The 15,535-nt window shown below is 36.2% G+C and overlaps 1 protein-coding gene across 11 annotated transcripts in view; it reads right to left on the reverse strand.

Moving 5' to 3' along the window:
* The window catches only part of PUM2 (pumilio RNA binding family member 2), a 73,597-nt gene that overhangs the window by 33,180 nt on the left and 24,882 nt on the right, over positions 1–15,535 (reverse strand). For 8 of the 11 annotated variants that reach the window (XM_056342230.1, XM_056342229.1, XM_056342224.1 and 5 more), the window contains 7 exons: positions 13,060–13,128; positions 7,363–7,468; positions 6,885–7,072; positions 6,072–6,244; positions 2,499–2,769; positions 2,111–2,204; positions 54–179 (listed from right to left, as the gene is read on the reverse strand). In XM_056342230.1, coding sequence (XP_056198205.1) covers positions 54–179; positions 2,111–2,204; positions 2,499–2,769; positions 6,072–6,244; positions 6,885–7,072; positions 7,363–7,468; positions 13,060–13,110 — 1,009 coding nt within the window. In that variant the 5' untranslated portion in view covers positions 13,111–13,128. Of the gene's footprint in view, positions 1–53; positions 180–2,110; positions 2,205–2,498; positions 2,770–6,071; positions 6,245–6,884; positions 7,073–7,362; positions 7,469–13,059; positions 13,129–15,535 lie in introns of those variants that run through there. The other 3 variants (XM_056342225.1, XM_056342223.1, XM_056342227.1) reach the window with 2 other exon arrangements.

The raw sequence follows: 15,535 nt of genomic DNA on the forward strand, positions 1-15,535 counted from the left end.
CTGACTTCATTCAGTAAAATTATCAAGATAGACACTAGAAAGTGTTCAGTTACCTGCTAGGGTAGCTGCTGCAGCTAATCCAGCTGCAGTGTATGGGTCAGTACCTGGAGGAGCAGCACTGATAATGTATGGGTTTGGCACAAAAGCAGCTGGAGCCAAGCCTGCTGAGAATACGCCTGCTACAGTAATAAACAGAGTTTAATTATAGCTAACATACTTAGCAAGCATCATCATAATCAAACCAACCAAATCACAAAGCATATCTGTTAAAATCAGAACTGCTTGTACTTTGGAAGTTTCTAAGAGCAGGTACACCGTTACTGAAATCAACACTTCTATGTCTTCTCACCAGTCCTTTCTTACTAATCCCACAGCCTAACAGCTTTGTTTTGCTGGATCTACAGACTCCAAGGAGATTTATCTCATACATATTTACCTACTCTTATATAGATGGGATTATTCAAAGTGGAATTTACCTTGCCCAACTTTAATTATCTAAAAATTTCACTAGTCTTACAACTAAATCCTTATCAGACAAATTATCTAGTGTCTTAAGTGAATAAGCCAGATAGAATGAATCACCTAGGAGAGATACAGATCTCTCTTCACTGACAAGGGGGGGGGGGGGGGGGGGGGGGAAGAATATCTAACCAGGTAGTTTAGATCAGATACCTGGCTTTTAAACAGCCAGGTATGAGATGCTAATCTTATTTCAAGAATCCAAATTTGATATAAGGATTGTAATGGAAGGAGACAACTGAAGAAACTCAAACAAAGCATCACGACTCAAGAGTTTTCCCCTCTCAGTCAGGTTCCTGTACTTTCTCCAACACTGGGGCAGCAACCAGTGCAGCAAGCACAGCGCAAACTATGTTCCTCCTTCCAAACAGGAGGCTTCTTACTAAATTTCTACTAACATGCATATCAGAAGAGGCTGCGTTTCAAAGGGGCAAGATACAACTGACGGTCAGACAGCACTATACTAAGTAGGGGCTCCTCTGCAGTTTAGAAGTCAAAGACGGGCAGAAGACAGGACCTGGAGTCACACAAACATCTCAATCTGCCATGTTCCCAGCTCTAAGACTGCATTAGTCAGCAACTAACACTAAAGAGCTGCCACATAAACCCCAGCTACAGACTGCTGATTCCAGTCTGAACAGGCCTCACAAGCTAGCTAAACAAGCCGGTGAGAAAAAAAAACTGTCACCATATTGCAGGAGAACATGGGACACATCCCTTTGGAGATGCTACTTCGTATTTCCATCTGGCCTTCTGACCCTCAGAACCTTTTTCCCCTCGCAGAAAAGGGAGATGGGTGCACACACCTCAGCAGCCCAGTGGCAGAGAACGGGAAGGGCAGGACCTTTAACTTGCTCTACAGTGTCAGAATTTTAGGAGCTCCCTTTCTTTAATAAGGAACTGCTTCATGTGCATTCCAATCTCTCTCACCCTAAACACAGAGCATCCCCAGAGAGACAGACAAAACTGTTGTCACTGAAATACAGCCTCCTTGCCAAGTTGCCAGCTCACTAAGAACTTCATGCATTTAATTCACTGAATTACTTTTAAAGGACAGAAGAAAAACACTTCCTAAAGAACTAATTCCATCACAAATAAAGGTACCCACAAGAATAAAGAGTTACCTGTTTAAAAGGTGCCATAATAAGGAAGAATGAATTAAGCACCACGGAAGTTTGATTTCAAAATCCTACTGTACAAGGGTTTTTAACTGGATTATCAAAAATACTAAACTGCAATAACTGCATTATTTTTTATTTTAGTAAATAAAGCTAGTGTGTTTCTATCACTACTTATAGCAGGAAAGCTTTCTGAATTTTTCTTCCGAAGTTTAACTATTGTGATATACAAGTAAAAATTATTTTTCTTTTTATACAACTGTTCAAAGTAGACAAATTTACACAACAAAACTTTCTCTAAGGACAGGATAGTCTTAGCAGTCATTCTGAGCTGTTTTCAGAAGAACACTAAAATGGGCCAACTGATCAGTATCTATTTGAATCAGAATACTGTGGGTAAGCTGAAAAGATTATACCAAGGCAACACACCCACTTTTGCAAGGAATGCCTGCTGTACTTCACAAAAACCTCACCTATGTGTGGCTGCTGAGCTGCAGCCAGTGCGTATTGCTGCTGCTGGGCTGCAGTTAACTGTTGAACAGTCAGAGCATTAGTCCTCTGGAAAAGCTATTGGAAAAGAAAAAAAAAAGAAAAATATGCATTTCAGTTTTCAGAAGTCAGGGCCATAATATACTTGGATTTACTTACAAAAAGTATTTTAAGCCAAGCTTCTATCCTAGTAAGTTACTAAACTAGAAAATTATGCACCACTATTCTTTTAGATTAAGTATATATTTATTTGCCTTTGACTAAGCCACAGACAAAACTGAATTAAATGCATTATACGCTTAAATGACTACCAAACAGGATCATGCACAACTTAAAGGACCAATCCAGCATGTTTTCAAGTCCAGTACTAACCTGTTGCTGAGAACTGTAGTCAAAAAGTCCTACAGTAGCTCCTGAAGAGTCCATTTGTACCTGATTGCCAGGATAGTCAAACTGTAGAGAATCAAGACCAACTTGTTCCATGGCATCTAGGTTCTGATTTTCCGGATTTGAAAATTCTTCTACCAGAGGCTTGTGGGCTGTAGGATTGGGAAGTGGACCCAATCCTTCTGTGGTGCTGGGATTGGGGCCCAAGCGTTCAGCTACTTCTGTTGGGGAGGCTTGTCGACTTCCAGGGGTACGACTGTTAAGAAGAAATTCAAGATAAGACTCTTCAGCCTTAAATAAATCTGTCCATGGACAGAGTACATCATTTTATTTCAAAAGGATGTCTGAACTCAGAGACTTTACAAAGGGAAGTAACAGACTGATTTTAACAACTTTAACCAGCATGCACTAATGGCTCAAGATAAAGGACACATTTAATTTCAAAACATAACATTATTTATTCTTTAAAAAAAACTTAAAAGACTATACAGCTGTTCAAATCACTGTGAGAAAAATAAACTAATCTTTGAGGCTATTTTGAGTGAAATGGAGTGAACTGTGGTCACCAGTAACTTTTGGGATAGCTCTTTATTGCATTTTGGGAGTGACAGGAATTGTTAGAAAATACATTGAAGAGAACATTTAAAAAAAAAAAAAAAAAAAAAAAAAGAAGAAGAAAAAGAGCAAATGTCTAAGTGCATCTCACACCAAAGGAGAGCAAGACACCATAAAACTCAAATGGAGAAGACAAACATATGATATGGCAAGTATCTTTCACATCTCAAAAGCAAGCAATATATATTTAATTTTTTTTACCTTAAGAAAAACAGATCAACAACCACCTCATTTAGCATCTGACTAAACCATTTCATTTCCTACACAACTCACTTAAAATTGACTACACTACACTGATGACTGGTATGGGGAAAAAACGTGTTCATAATAGAATCCCACTGTTTCCATCTCAGTTTCCCTAAGAATAAATATAGTCTGTTGTTCCAAAAGAAAATCTTTAGAATGGACCAAAACACAGATGTTTGATTTCTGCTGACAGTAAGACAGAGATACAGAGCTGGAAACTGTTTACTGTGCCAAACACCTGAAGGTTCAGTTTCCAAATACGAAGGGCTGGCAGCAACTGAGATCTAAATAGCTACACTTACACATCTCTAGGTGCACCAGCGTTGAAACTCTCATCAGAGGAGATGAAAATCTAGTTAATACCATTGACAGAGCCTAAACAGCAACTCAACTGACCAGTCATCAGGTGTTTATTTTAGGATAAAAGATGAATTGCTCTCTCATCTCCCACTGGCTGTATTGACTACATTCCCACTGACTACAGGGGAATTTCTGTGCACCTATAAACACATACAGGCAAACATGTGAAGTGAGATGTCAACAGATTCCCAACTCTATATTTGGTTAGATTTAGGGTACTTTGATTTGGAGTGGTACCCGACCGTTGGTGTCAGGGCACATTGTTTAGACTACCAATTTTTACTGGCAAAAATTTAACTCAACTACTAGGAAGGAATTACGAGAGAGAATCTATGATCCCTTAATAGCATTATTGTGTTGGCAGAACTCACTAATTATTTTCTCAAGAAACAACTTCCAGTTAAGTTTGCTTGATTTGTGAAAACTAGGCTCAAATACAAAACACCATCTTGCACGATGAAATGACATTTATTCCAGCAGTACACTGCCAGACCAGTATGGTACACTCTTAATTCTAGGATGGAGACACAGCCTTAATACTACCTGTTCTCCTCCCTCTTCAGGGCTCCAAAGTTGAAATATCTGTTCCTCAGTGAAGCACAAGATTAAAGCAAAGAAATCTGCCAGTACTTAAGTATTTGCTAACACCAACCACAAAGACTGTATAGCTAGAAAGCAGTCTTTTAGTGAGTTTATTCAACAATACTGTCTGATCTATTACATTGGACAAAATACTTCAAAGGTAACACAGTTACACTAGAGTATTTGTTAATGTAACAACCAGCTTCATGATGATCATCTGTAACATACCGGCTACCTTCTAAGTACCCTAGCTAGCAACCATGTCTTCCTCAATATACAAAGCTTGAGTGTGAGGCCATTTAATATTCCTTATTCTTCCCAAGTGACACATAGCATCAACAAAATGAAGACCAAAAGGAAAAAAGGCAGTTATTTCAGTACATATTTTAGTTTTAAAAAGCTGTAAGTACAATAAAAATACGAGGAGGAGGAAAGGACAAAGTTTCTTTGTTAATACTGAAGTTTACCTAATATAGGTTGCTCCTTACATTGGTGCGTTCTGTTGCTATAGTTAAAGTTGTGTCAATACTTCAATTATAAACCTCTGTTTGGAGGGCTTTATACCACCACTTTATACGGCCCATTTAAATTAGATGGCCTTTTTTTGGGTTTTTTTGAGAGGTTTACTGGCTTTGGATGCTTTTTTGCACTAATTTATATTATTTAAAAGAAATTATTTAAAAATACAAGGTCCTTTGCAACTATTTCAAAATTGAAATAGATACTGGTAAAGAAAAGCAGGACAAAATTCATTCTGCGTTTTCTGTAAATATTATTGAAGGTAACTTTATTGTGTGTATTGCAGCACGCATCCGAAAGGAGCTAATTTGAGCTCTCCAATATGCTTGGTATTATTCTTTTCAATAATACTTCTTGAAAAATAGACTTGAAGAATCCCTCCTTAGCCTCAGGTAGAAAGGGTAGGAATACTTACGTATGGGATTCAAACATGCATTTTAATATACTTGTTCAAATACGAACTAATGAAACCACAACTATTTGGTCACATTCATCACATTAATACAAATTTATGAGCAGCAGTCTATTTTTCTGATCTTGTTAATGCTTCTGTATGACAGTTACAAATGCACCACAGTCATTTAAAAACAAAGATCAGGCCTTTAAAAATACCAAATTTAAAATGCAGTTTAGATTAGGAAAGAACAGTCTGGCTGTGCTGTCATATAGGAGTTCACATTTCAGAAGCTTGAGCCTGGTCCAGTTTTTTCTTCCTCTACGAAAACAACCAAACCACAACACCATTCTATATTGTGTATAGGTGACATTTAACTGTGAGAATAGGCAAATACATTGTTTCTCCTTAGTCAAATAAATGGCTTCTATAAACAATTTTATGGGGAAATAATTGTTAGGAATTAGAAGGAAAACTAAAATTCTGTAGGACTTATTCTCTACAACAATCAGATGCAAAAGTTAGAATATTATGAAGAAGCAGAGAAAGGAATTTAGTTTGAAATTAAAAGGATTAAAGTTTTCATCCCTCTAATTCACCACATTTTGAAGGTACCCATTTACTTTGAATAATTACTACATTAAGATGAATTTGTCTCATGAGAAGTGACACACACATTAATGACATCCTAAGAAACATGTGGCACAGTGGGAAAGGGAGGACGTGAGGTAGGAAGAATCATTCTGCAGCTGGGTAATGTTTAAAGCTGACACACAAACCAGAACTATAATAATGCCCTTAAGAGACATGCTTGTCTTCTCAAGAAACAGTTAAAAGCTTACTTAAAATCTTTGCAATCGGCATCCATTCCATTTGGCAAACCTCTGCCATTTATTTTAGTAACATCCTCATCATCTCCTTGTTTAAGATCTCTGTTTTTGTCCTCCTCAAATGGAGAAGCCTTGCCTTTCTGATCTCCTTTCTCAGGTCCATCTGTTTCAGCATCTCTAGTGCCCTGAGGAAAAAGAATCTGTTTGATTCTGAATATTGAACAGAACACAATAGGAGCACCACAAGGTGACCTAATTCTACACTACAGTGCACGTAAACAATACAAACAGTTTGTTTTCAATGAAATTGCATTTGGTGGGCAACTTGGTCATCAAGTTTCAACCACATGCAATTAATAACTGCCAAAATGTGAAAAGGAATGCCAAGATTTATAATGGAAGAGCTAACTCAACCTTAACTATAGCGGTGCTGTTAAAGCAGGAACACTTCATATTTGATCATTTATTTTATACAGTTAAAACATCCTAGTACAAAACAAACCCACACAGAAACATAGAATAGGAAGATCTAGAATAAAGCCCATCACACATCTTAAATTAAGCTATTTGCAATTTTTCCTACCTTCATTTAAAGGTGTTAGGAAACTACTTTTTTTTTGGACAGCTATTCAGTCATGATTCCCAAGCCACTTCCCTCTTCTGCCCCCCTCCAAGCAAGAAAGACAGACAGATAGCACTATACACTTCCTTCTAAAGAGAAGAGTTAAAAAAGAAAAATGGACAAATAGAGTAGAAAATATAACCATGTAAGACAGTAAGACCACAGCAGGTAACTAGGCAAGCTTAACACACTGCATTACTTACAAAAGCTCCTTTCCTAAACCGGGAATCCAATTTATCAGCTGGAGAGGAACTTAACACATATTCTACCATGCTCACTCCAAGGCCACCACTTTCTGATCGTGGAGACAATACAGCATTTACTTCACTGTTTCCATGAAAACCCTGTCCAGGCTTTCTCTGTACCATAATAGGCTGGGACATAGAATGGTCTGTTAAAAACAAAAAATGAATCTATTGTATGTAAAAAAAAAAAAATACAACTTATAATGGTTTTGCATTTCAGAGGCAATATTAAACAAGATCCAAATTAAGTTATATAAAAAATTCCAAATCTGTTTCAAAAAGTGTTACTGGCACAAAACCACCAGTGTGCTATACTTTTTCACAACTAAAATCAAAGGAAAATAAAATTTAATACACAATTTATAATATTAATTTACTTTGAAATACTATTTAGTAAACATGACTATTTTTCAACACATATACATCAATCACTTACGAGGAGTTCCCCATGCAGTCTCTCTCCACTCATCACCAAGGAATATCCCTTTTTGTCCATCTTTTGCTGAATCATCAGGTTCCCAAAACTTTTTGGCAGGTAAAAGCTGTTCCAAAAGAGAAAATGGTTTTATTTAAGATATGCTTACGGGCAAAACCAGCAGTATTATTAAGAGGATATGCAAGAAATTAATTTTAGAAACCAAAGTCAACTTCACAGAAGGAAGCATGCATTGCCAAGGAATAACAACACTCAAAAGTTGTGCTGTTACTGAAGCTGACACTGTATAAAGAAATCACTCAAATGACCCCAAAAAGGCTGAGATTCTGAAGTTATGAGGGAGAGATAACAGAATATAGAAGCAAATGTGAAAAGACAGTCAAATTAAACCCAGTGTTAAACCAAGTCAATCCCCTCAGAAACTAACGCTGCCTTCTTTCTGTGCTGGCTCAAAAGCTTGGCCTGTAACTATCATGATGTACAGAAACAACAGCAGTTCATTGTAACATTCTGTTCACTACAAATGCATCATGTTCCAAATTCCGGAAAGCTACTAACATATATATGGTGGCAAACCAGCTCCTTTAGACCACAGGGATCTGCCCGTTACAAATGACACATTCAAATTCAAAGTTCCACACACCAATGATTTCATTCAGCTGTATGGTATTTTTTTTTCATTACTACTTCTAAATGAGAAAGTTTCAAGTTAGATCAGTATGACATCTTGTCCTGACTTTGAGGACAAAAGACAGTACACACAACAGAATCAATGCACAAACAAAAATACCTTGTTTTTACTTTTGTTTTACTACTTTTACTTTATTCCTCTGACTTTTTGCATTGGTAGCAGTACAACTGCCAAACACTGCATATCACATTTTCTCTTTCATATGTAATTAAAAGCCTGTATTCTGACTATATCTTACATGCCTTACAAGGCTGATCACCTGAAACTACAATGAAAACAGATTGCAAAAAAAGTAGGGAAGAGCTCTAAAGACAGCATCCTAATCTGTCAAATTCAGCAAAATGTAATGTTCAATTTAAAATTTAAGATTTTGTCAATTTTGAAAAAAAAACCCAAACAGATGTAATCTGATAGAGCTTTGTTTACAATAAACAAGTATGTCCTGAAGCTTTCATTCTCCTGTTACTTAAGCAACTGAAACACCCTTCTGAACTTCACAGCTTAGTATGACCCTTGATGAAACTAACAGAAGTATTTTTTCAGGTATTTCTTAGTACAGCTTTGGAAGAGCTTGTGGAAACAGCTTAAAGGAAAGGGTAAGATTCCATGAACAGGCCACAATATTAACACTGAAACAGAGATGAAAGATTCCTCTGGAGTAACTTAAGGATTGCCGATAGCTGGTTTTTTGTGCTGCCTGGAACTCTTACCAGAAGCAAAGTATTTTGACTAGCTAACCTACTGAAATTCATGGGTTCCTCACATAAATTAACTGAGAAGGACTTAAAGTGGAGGATGATAAACAGCTAAAGCTCAACGAAAATACTGTATTGTATTTGCAAGAGTGTTACAGTTAGGACCCTGACAAAGATGCCCGCTTTCTCAGTGCATGGGAGAGTCATCAACAGGAGTCAACCAAACACACTTTGGGAGCACCAGGATTAAGCCTACCCCAATTTTAAGGGTTGAAGTTAACCATTAGAGGACAAAAAAAATAGATGAATGGAATCTTGCAACTGTGATTCAACTCAAATCAAAAGATTATCAATTTCAGATCAGACTATGCAATCTATGCATCCTTTTCAGCTTTATATTGTAATGGATTTGCAGTACTAATTTTTCATTTTGCAGGACAGTGGTAGAACAGGTATCATGCTTTCTATGCAACCTTGGTTTTGAGAAAGATCATCTTATTTTACATGTGGTCTAAGACAAGTTCGTGTCCAGCTGAGATCAGAGATATGAGTAATACAGAAGTGAAGGTGTCACAACCTAACACAACTTCATCAGAATAAAACAGATCAAGTAATATCTTGGGTGAACTAAAACAATTTAAAATATGCTTACCCTGAAATTACCAAATTCTACTATCAGACACATGTTCAGACAACACAACATTATGAATATACAAATTTTTAGCAGAACACACTGCAATACCACTTTTGATTTCAAAATTCATTCACAGAATTTCCATCAGAGCAAAAAAACCCTATCCGCTGGTAAAGAGCAGCAATAATCCTCACTGCAAAAGTACAGGTTGTTTTGGGGGATTTTGGTGTTTGTGGGGTTTTTTTTTAGGTTTACTTTAGTTTTTTGGGTTTTGTGTTTGTTTGGGTTTTGGGTTTTTTTTAACTACATATTCTCAATTCCAAATGGATATATTCAACTGCTTGCAGCCTTCATGTACTCCAGTACACAGAGAATATAGATTATCTTTAGCACAAAACATAATGTATCATCTATACCTCAGAACATTAATTTTAAACTGTATCTTATTGAAGGTTAAACATTTACAGAAAATATTACCATTAAAATTTCTACACAACAAAACTACCCCAAATATTTAAACAAATGGAATTTTTTGAAGTTAACAAGTTTGCGCGTCCCTGAGGGCCAGTGATTTAGATTTATTACTTTTGACAGATGATGGACATGACATACATTATACTACTTCTAAAAAAGGGATGTTTTATTTATTGCATTGCCACATAAATCAGCAGCCCTAGCAGCTAGCAACTATTCAATTGTGGAACTTAAAAAAATATTTTTAAAAAAGTATTTTTCAGAAAAGCAAAATGTTCCTCTAACAGACAAAACACCTTATTTAATTAGCCCTACTGAAAAAGACTTAATCAAGAAGTCATCATAAATTAATACAAGGAGCTAAAATCATCATGCTTTACCGTTTGAGAACATGTATCTTGCTCATTATTTCCTGCATTTAATCAAATTTGAAAAAAATGTTACAAAGATACATCCAATCCTAATTCTAAATAATGTTAAAGATTGTTGTATTTCTTTCCAACAGTATGCTAAGAATCCTTTTCCAGTATCAGCACTGATCCCTGTTATGTCTCTGCCAGATGAACAAAGCCCTTTTCTACACATTGATAATAACCAATTATGCTAAAGCTGCCTCTTAACCAGCTCTCTGGTAAGTAACTACGCAGTCTCCATTAGTGGCTCTTGAATTAAGGATTCTTTAAAAATTTATTTATTTATTTATTAAGTTTCAGGCATCATTCTTACAGGGCTTCCACAATTTCTCTGAATGAAATTTTGACACCAGAAATGGATATATTGTCCCTAAAACAAAATTTGTGTGTGCTTTGACCCTGTAGTAAGTTACTATAACAACAGAGATTTTTATATATATAAAAAAGTTTAGTTTTATATTCTGTTTGGGAATAAATTGTATATATGCCTGTATCAGGTCACACTAGAAGTCCTGAAATCTACTATGCTGGCTCTGAAACAGCAAACAACAGATGCCTAGAGAAGAGAAACAGCACCATGTGTTATTATTTCTTCAGAATATTATCACAACCTTAAGGGTCACAATAGCTTTTAGAAGCTGGAGCCAGAAGCATCATCTGTGTATAACCAATCTAAGAGCTGAAATTTTAGGAGACATTCAGAGAAAGAAGCCTGCAATACAGCAGATCTGTTATTGAAATATTAGTTTGTTCCTTTACAGAGTAAATTAACAAAGCATTGCAAGACAAACAGATCAAGGAAAGCATACATCTGGCTCATGTTATACTGTCCTATTCCTGATACTGATTGATACCAGGCTCCATCCAAATGCAGCTCAGACAGCTTAACAGAAGGATTTCCAGCACCTATTGTTTCCAAAATGTGTTATGGTACAATGAGAACAGATTTCATACCATATTCCTTTACTTCAGCACATGGAAAAGATACTTGCTTGAGGACTCACAGACAGTCTTGATTTTAGTAATGATGTGAAAAGTAAGACTTAACAGCCCTCTAATGCCAAGTACTGATTCCCCGTCAGGGGAAAAAAAGACCAAGAAGGATTAGAATTATAAACGAAGTAATTTCAGTTCAGAGAAAAATCTATCCAGGCAGAGAAGATAAGGAAGAGAACAACTTCCCAATAGCTAGAAGCAAATGCTTGACATCACCTCCCTTTCACAATTTTCAAAGCAGACAGAGGGCAGCAGGGAGGAACATATAACTACCAACTCTAGCTTACAAGGGTATTTGAGAACATTTTCTTTAATAGTTTAGATGGTTATAATCAAAAAGAAGATTAAACCAGCCTTGGAATCTATTCCAGAACTACTTTGGCTTTCTGTGTGTCTGGGTTTTTCTGATGTGGTTTTGTTTGTTTAAAACATCTTCACAGATCCACAGAATGCCATGTAAACAAAACCATAATCATGCAGAAATACCTCCCTCAATCTGAGATACCCTAAAATGAAGATCTGCATGAGCAGTCATATATACCTCGGTTTTAATACCCAGGCATTTATGCCATCCTTGATTTTCACTGCTTTCAATCTTTCAGAGTACTTTGTGGGTGGCACAAGAATAATCATCAATATGAATGTTACCTATCCACTCTACCGCTGTTGGTACTATCACAGGTATCTTACTAACACCTTTACCTTTCAAAGGATTTAAGAGCTGGGGGGCAGGGGGAAGCAAGCATATCTGATGTGGCTACTTAACTTTCTAAAGAACAGGCCTTAATTTATTATTGATTTTTCAAAGGGGAGATGGTTTAACAAAGTCAACATGGAAACCTGGATGAAGCAAAAATTGCTGAAAACCCAACTGATTGGTAAAACAGCCATGTGTTCAGTCCAGAAGCATTCAGCAACTAGAACACAGTATTTGTTTTTCATCAATGTTATGGTTTCCATAGAGATCACAGTTGTATCATCATTTTAAGAAAGTTAAGCTGAAATATTGTCACTGGTTTGATTATCAACTGATTTACATAAATATCCAGCAAGACAAAAGGATCAATATTTGAAATCTTAATTCAATGTGAACTTATCTTATTACCATGTCCTGTCAGGGCAAGTAACCCTAATGCATGTTGATTACTTTCAAAACAGTTTAGGGAACTGCTTTTGAAGGAGCTCACTCATCCTCCATGATCTTAAATTCTACCCCAGCCCCTCAAAAGTACATCAACTTAAAAAAAAACAAAACAGACCAATCAAATTCCTTCTTCCCTCTAGCTAAATTATATAAATGCAGTCTTCACCCTTGTTAAAATCTTCTTTTAAGGAGTAATTACCAGTCAAAATATAGTTAATTGCCACACATTTCTGCTAGGATATATGCCAGTTTCACTTTTTCTGGAGCCAACCCTTTTTCAGATCTCAGTCTCCTTGGCTTCTTAAAGAGCAGTAAGCAATTGTTTCACTAGCTTGTATGTGGTGACACTGAAAACATACCTCATTTCATAGAGCTGCACAAACTTTCAAAGTACCCTGTCACTGTCCCAAGAGCATTAGGCATCTAGTTAATACTGACACAGTAACACTGCAGATGCATTCAACAACCATCCCAGTGTTCTTGAAAAGTACTCAAGTTTACCTTCATCTCAGAACAAAAATCTTCAGTTGCCTGAAAAAACAATTCTGTCTTAAAAGAGGCTCTTTGCTTCATGTTACCTTATTTAAGACTTCTTAAGTTGTATCAACATTTCCAAACTATCAACTGGATTTTCAACCCTCAATCATTACCTCTCCCATTCCCCGAGATTCTAGGGCAAGAGCTTGAAACTCATGATTCATTTCATCCACAGATCGAACCTGTAGGGGGAAAAACAAAAGAATGATCCATTCATCAAGTGTCTTTTGAAAAGTTGAGCTTGTAATACTCCACAAGATTTTTCATAATTAAAAGCACACACAAAGTTTGCTACTCAATCTAGGCTAAACATCAGTTTAGATTTCATGAACAGATACAGTTAGTGACCACTTTAATGAACCACGCTAATATAACACCACGTTAAGAAATTCAGATATTTAAAAATTTTAATCTTCACATAAACGGATAGATATCACTGAATATGGAAACAATGACCAAATTGCAATAAATGTAAAAAAAACCAAAACCAACCAACCAAAAAGAAATTAAAGAATTGGACATACAGTATCTTTGGGAAAGAAGATGAGCCATTGCACAAAATGTTACTGAGTACACTTAGTAGCAAACAAAGAAAAACTTCCAAGACACGTCAATATGTTGCTTTTCAAATCTAGTAACTGACTGCATTATCACACTTTCTCATGCCTTCTTCCACAAAACAGCATTCATCCTTCTCTGTGTTGTCTTTTTCGTTTGTTGTAAATATGAAAGGTATACTACACCAGAACAAGAGTCGCTACTGCTACAAACCACCTCCTTTTCCACAGCATGCAGACACAACGCAGTCGGTACATTCTTTCCTTAGAAAATGGTTTCCACAAGGAATTTTTAAAGCCATGACAAGCTTAAAAAATAAATTAAAAAAGGGAAATTCAGATTTGTTTCTTCTCTTCCCTTCTTTCTCAACAGTAAGAAGCAGCAGGGTAAAATGATAAGCTTATTCAGAATAAAAGTAAAGTTTCCCTCCCAATTCCATTCTCTTGAGGAGTTAATTTCACCTAGTAAACCCATCTATTAACATTTAAAAATAAAACAAAATTAAGTTATTCCATACAGCTGATAACACATTAAGATCACTTTTCAAAAAACACTCAAATACTAGGCAAAGACACAATTTTAACATTCTGGTGCAAACAACTTTTCCAGTTCTTAGCACTGAAAAAGTGTCCATTATCTGTCAATAGATGGTCTAGTCTCAAAATACTGTTATTGCTCCATAATCATTATAAGCCATTAACTTCTGAGGCTGAGTGTCTATCTGTTTTTGAGGAAGAAATTTCACAGCTTAAAGAAATATTCCCTCAGAAAGAACATTTTTAGTTAAGATGGATTCTGAAACTCATTCTGAAACTAATTCCCAACAATTCCAGTGATCTACTGAAGAGTAAATTTAGTTTCACAGTGAATTACGGGGGGGGGGGGGGGGGGGGGGGGTGCGCGTAAATCAGCACCTTGACCAGTTTTCCAGTGATGCGAACATTTGAGTCAATGAAGTTGACTTTATTCTTATAGAAACTGAAAGGAAATTTTCATGTATCCTTAGAAAAGCTAAAGGCATTTTTTTCAAATTAAGGTTTTTTCCACATAAATTACAAATAAACTATTTTTTATTAGCTCCAAGGGATAACCAAATCTTTGTGCATGCACACAAAAAAATAACTGTAAAAGAGGAATTATTTAGAAAGAAAAATCAGAAAATAAAATTTCGAAGACTTCTGAATTTGGATATTACAGTTTCTGAAAACATCATTTCTTCTATAAATGGCTGAGAGAGTTGATTATCTTACCATAAGCCACTGCACATGCTCAAGTCATGGACTTCAGTTTCAATTACAATCAAATAGTAAATTAACTGTTACTGTCTCAAAAGGTGGTTCTGGTCTAATGATATCTCTATAAACAAAATTTGTAGCTAAAGCTTGCCAAACTATACTTAGCATAAACACTACCCAAACCACTGTTAGACAGAAAACAACCAAGCTTGAAAGATGCTTAAGTTTTTCAGCTGAGGTTTTTCTGGGTTTGGTTGGGTTTTGTGTCATGGGGTTTTTTAATTTGTTTGTTTCTTTTGGTTTAGGATTTTTTTTTTCCATTGTTGGGTGTTTGGGTTTTTTTTTTAAATTTCTGGTGGTTTTGTTTGTGGGGGTTTTTTTGTGGTGCAAGGCTTAATACCAAACGCTTATTTTTCACAACACAGCAAAGTTCAGTAACACGGCCACACATACTTCCAAAGTCTCTAAGATAAGACAATCTAAGCATGAGGGTAATAACACAGCTAACCACCTTTTCCCTGAACTGCTGAGTCAAGTCTGTGAAACAAAGTTTTCGTACACTGAACAGTGACTTTGCTTACTGGCTCTTTTCTTACAATCATGAAATTTAAGTTAGTGTTACCTATTGCTATCAGCAGCAAGACAAATAATATGGTCCTTTTACTGTAGCAAAGAGGGTCTCCATTTCCGTTTCCATCAAAACTAGCAGCCTACAAAATCCTGTCCCGTATCATGAATACATGTGTCACAGATCAGTTTACAGACTGGAGAAAATACAGGCAGCACTACCATCTTC

The sequence above is a fragment of the Falco biarmicus genome, chromosome 6 (assembly GCF_023638135.1).
Source record: "Falco biarmicus isolate bFalBia1 chromosome 6, bFalBia1.pri, whole genome shotgun sequence".
NCBI lineage: Eukaryota > Metazoa > Chordata > Aves > Falconiformes > Falconidae > Falco > Falco biarmicus.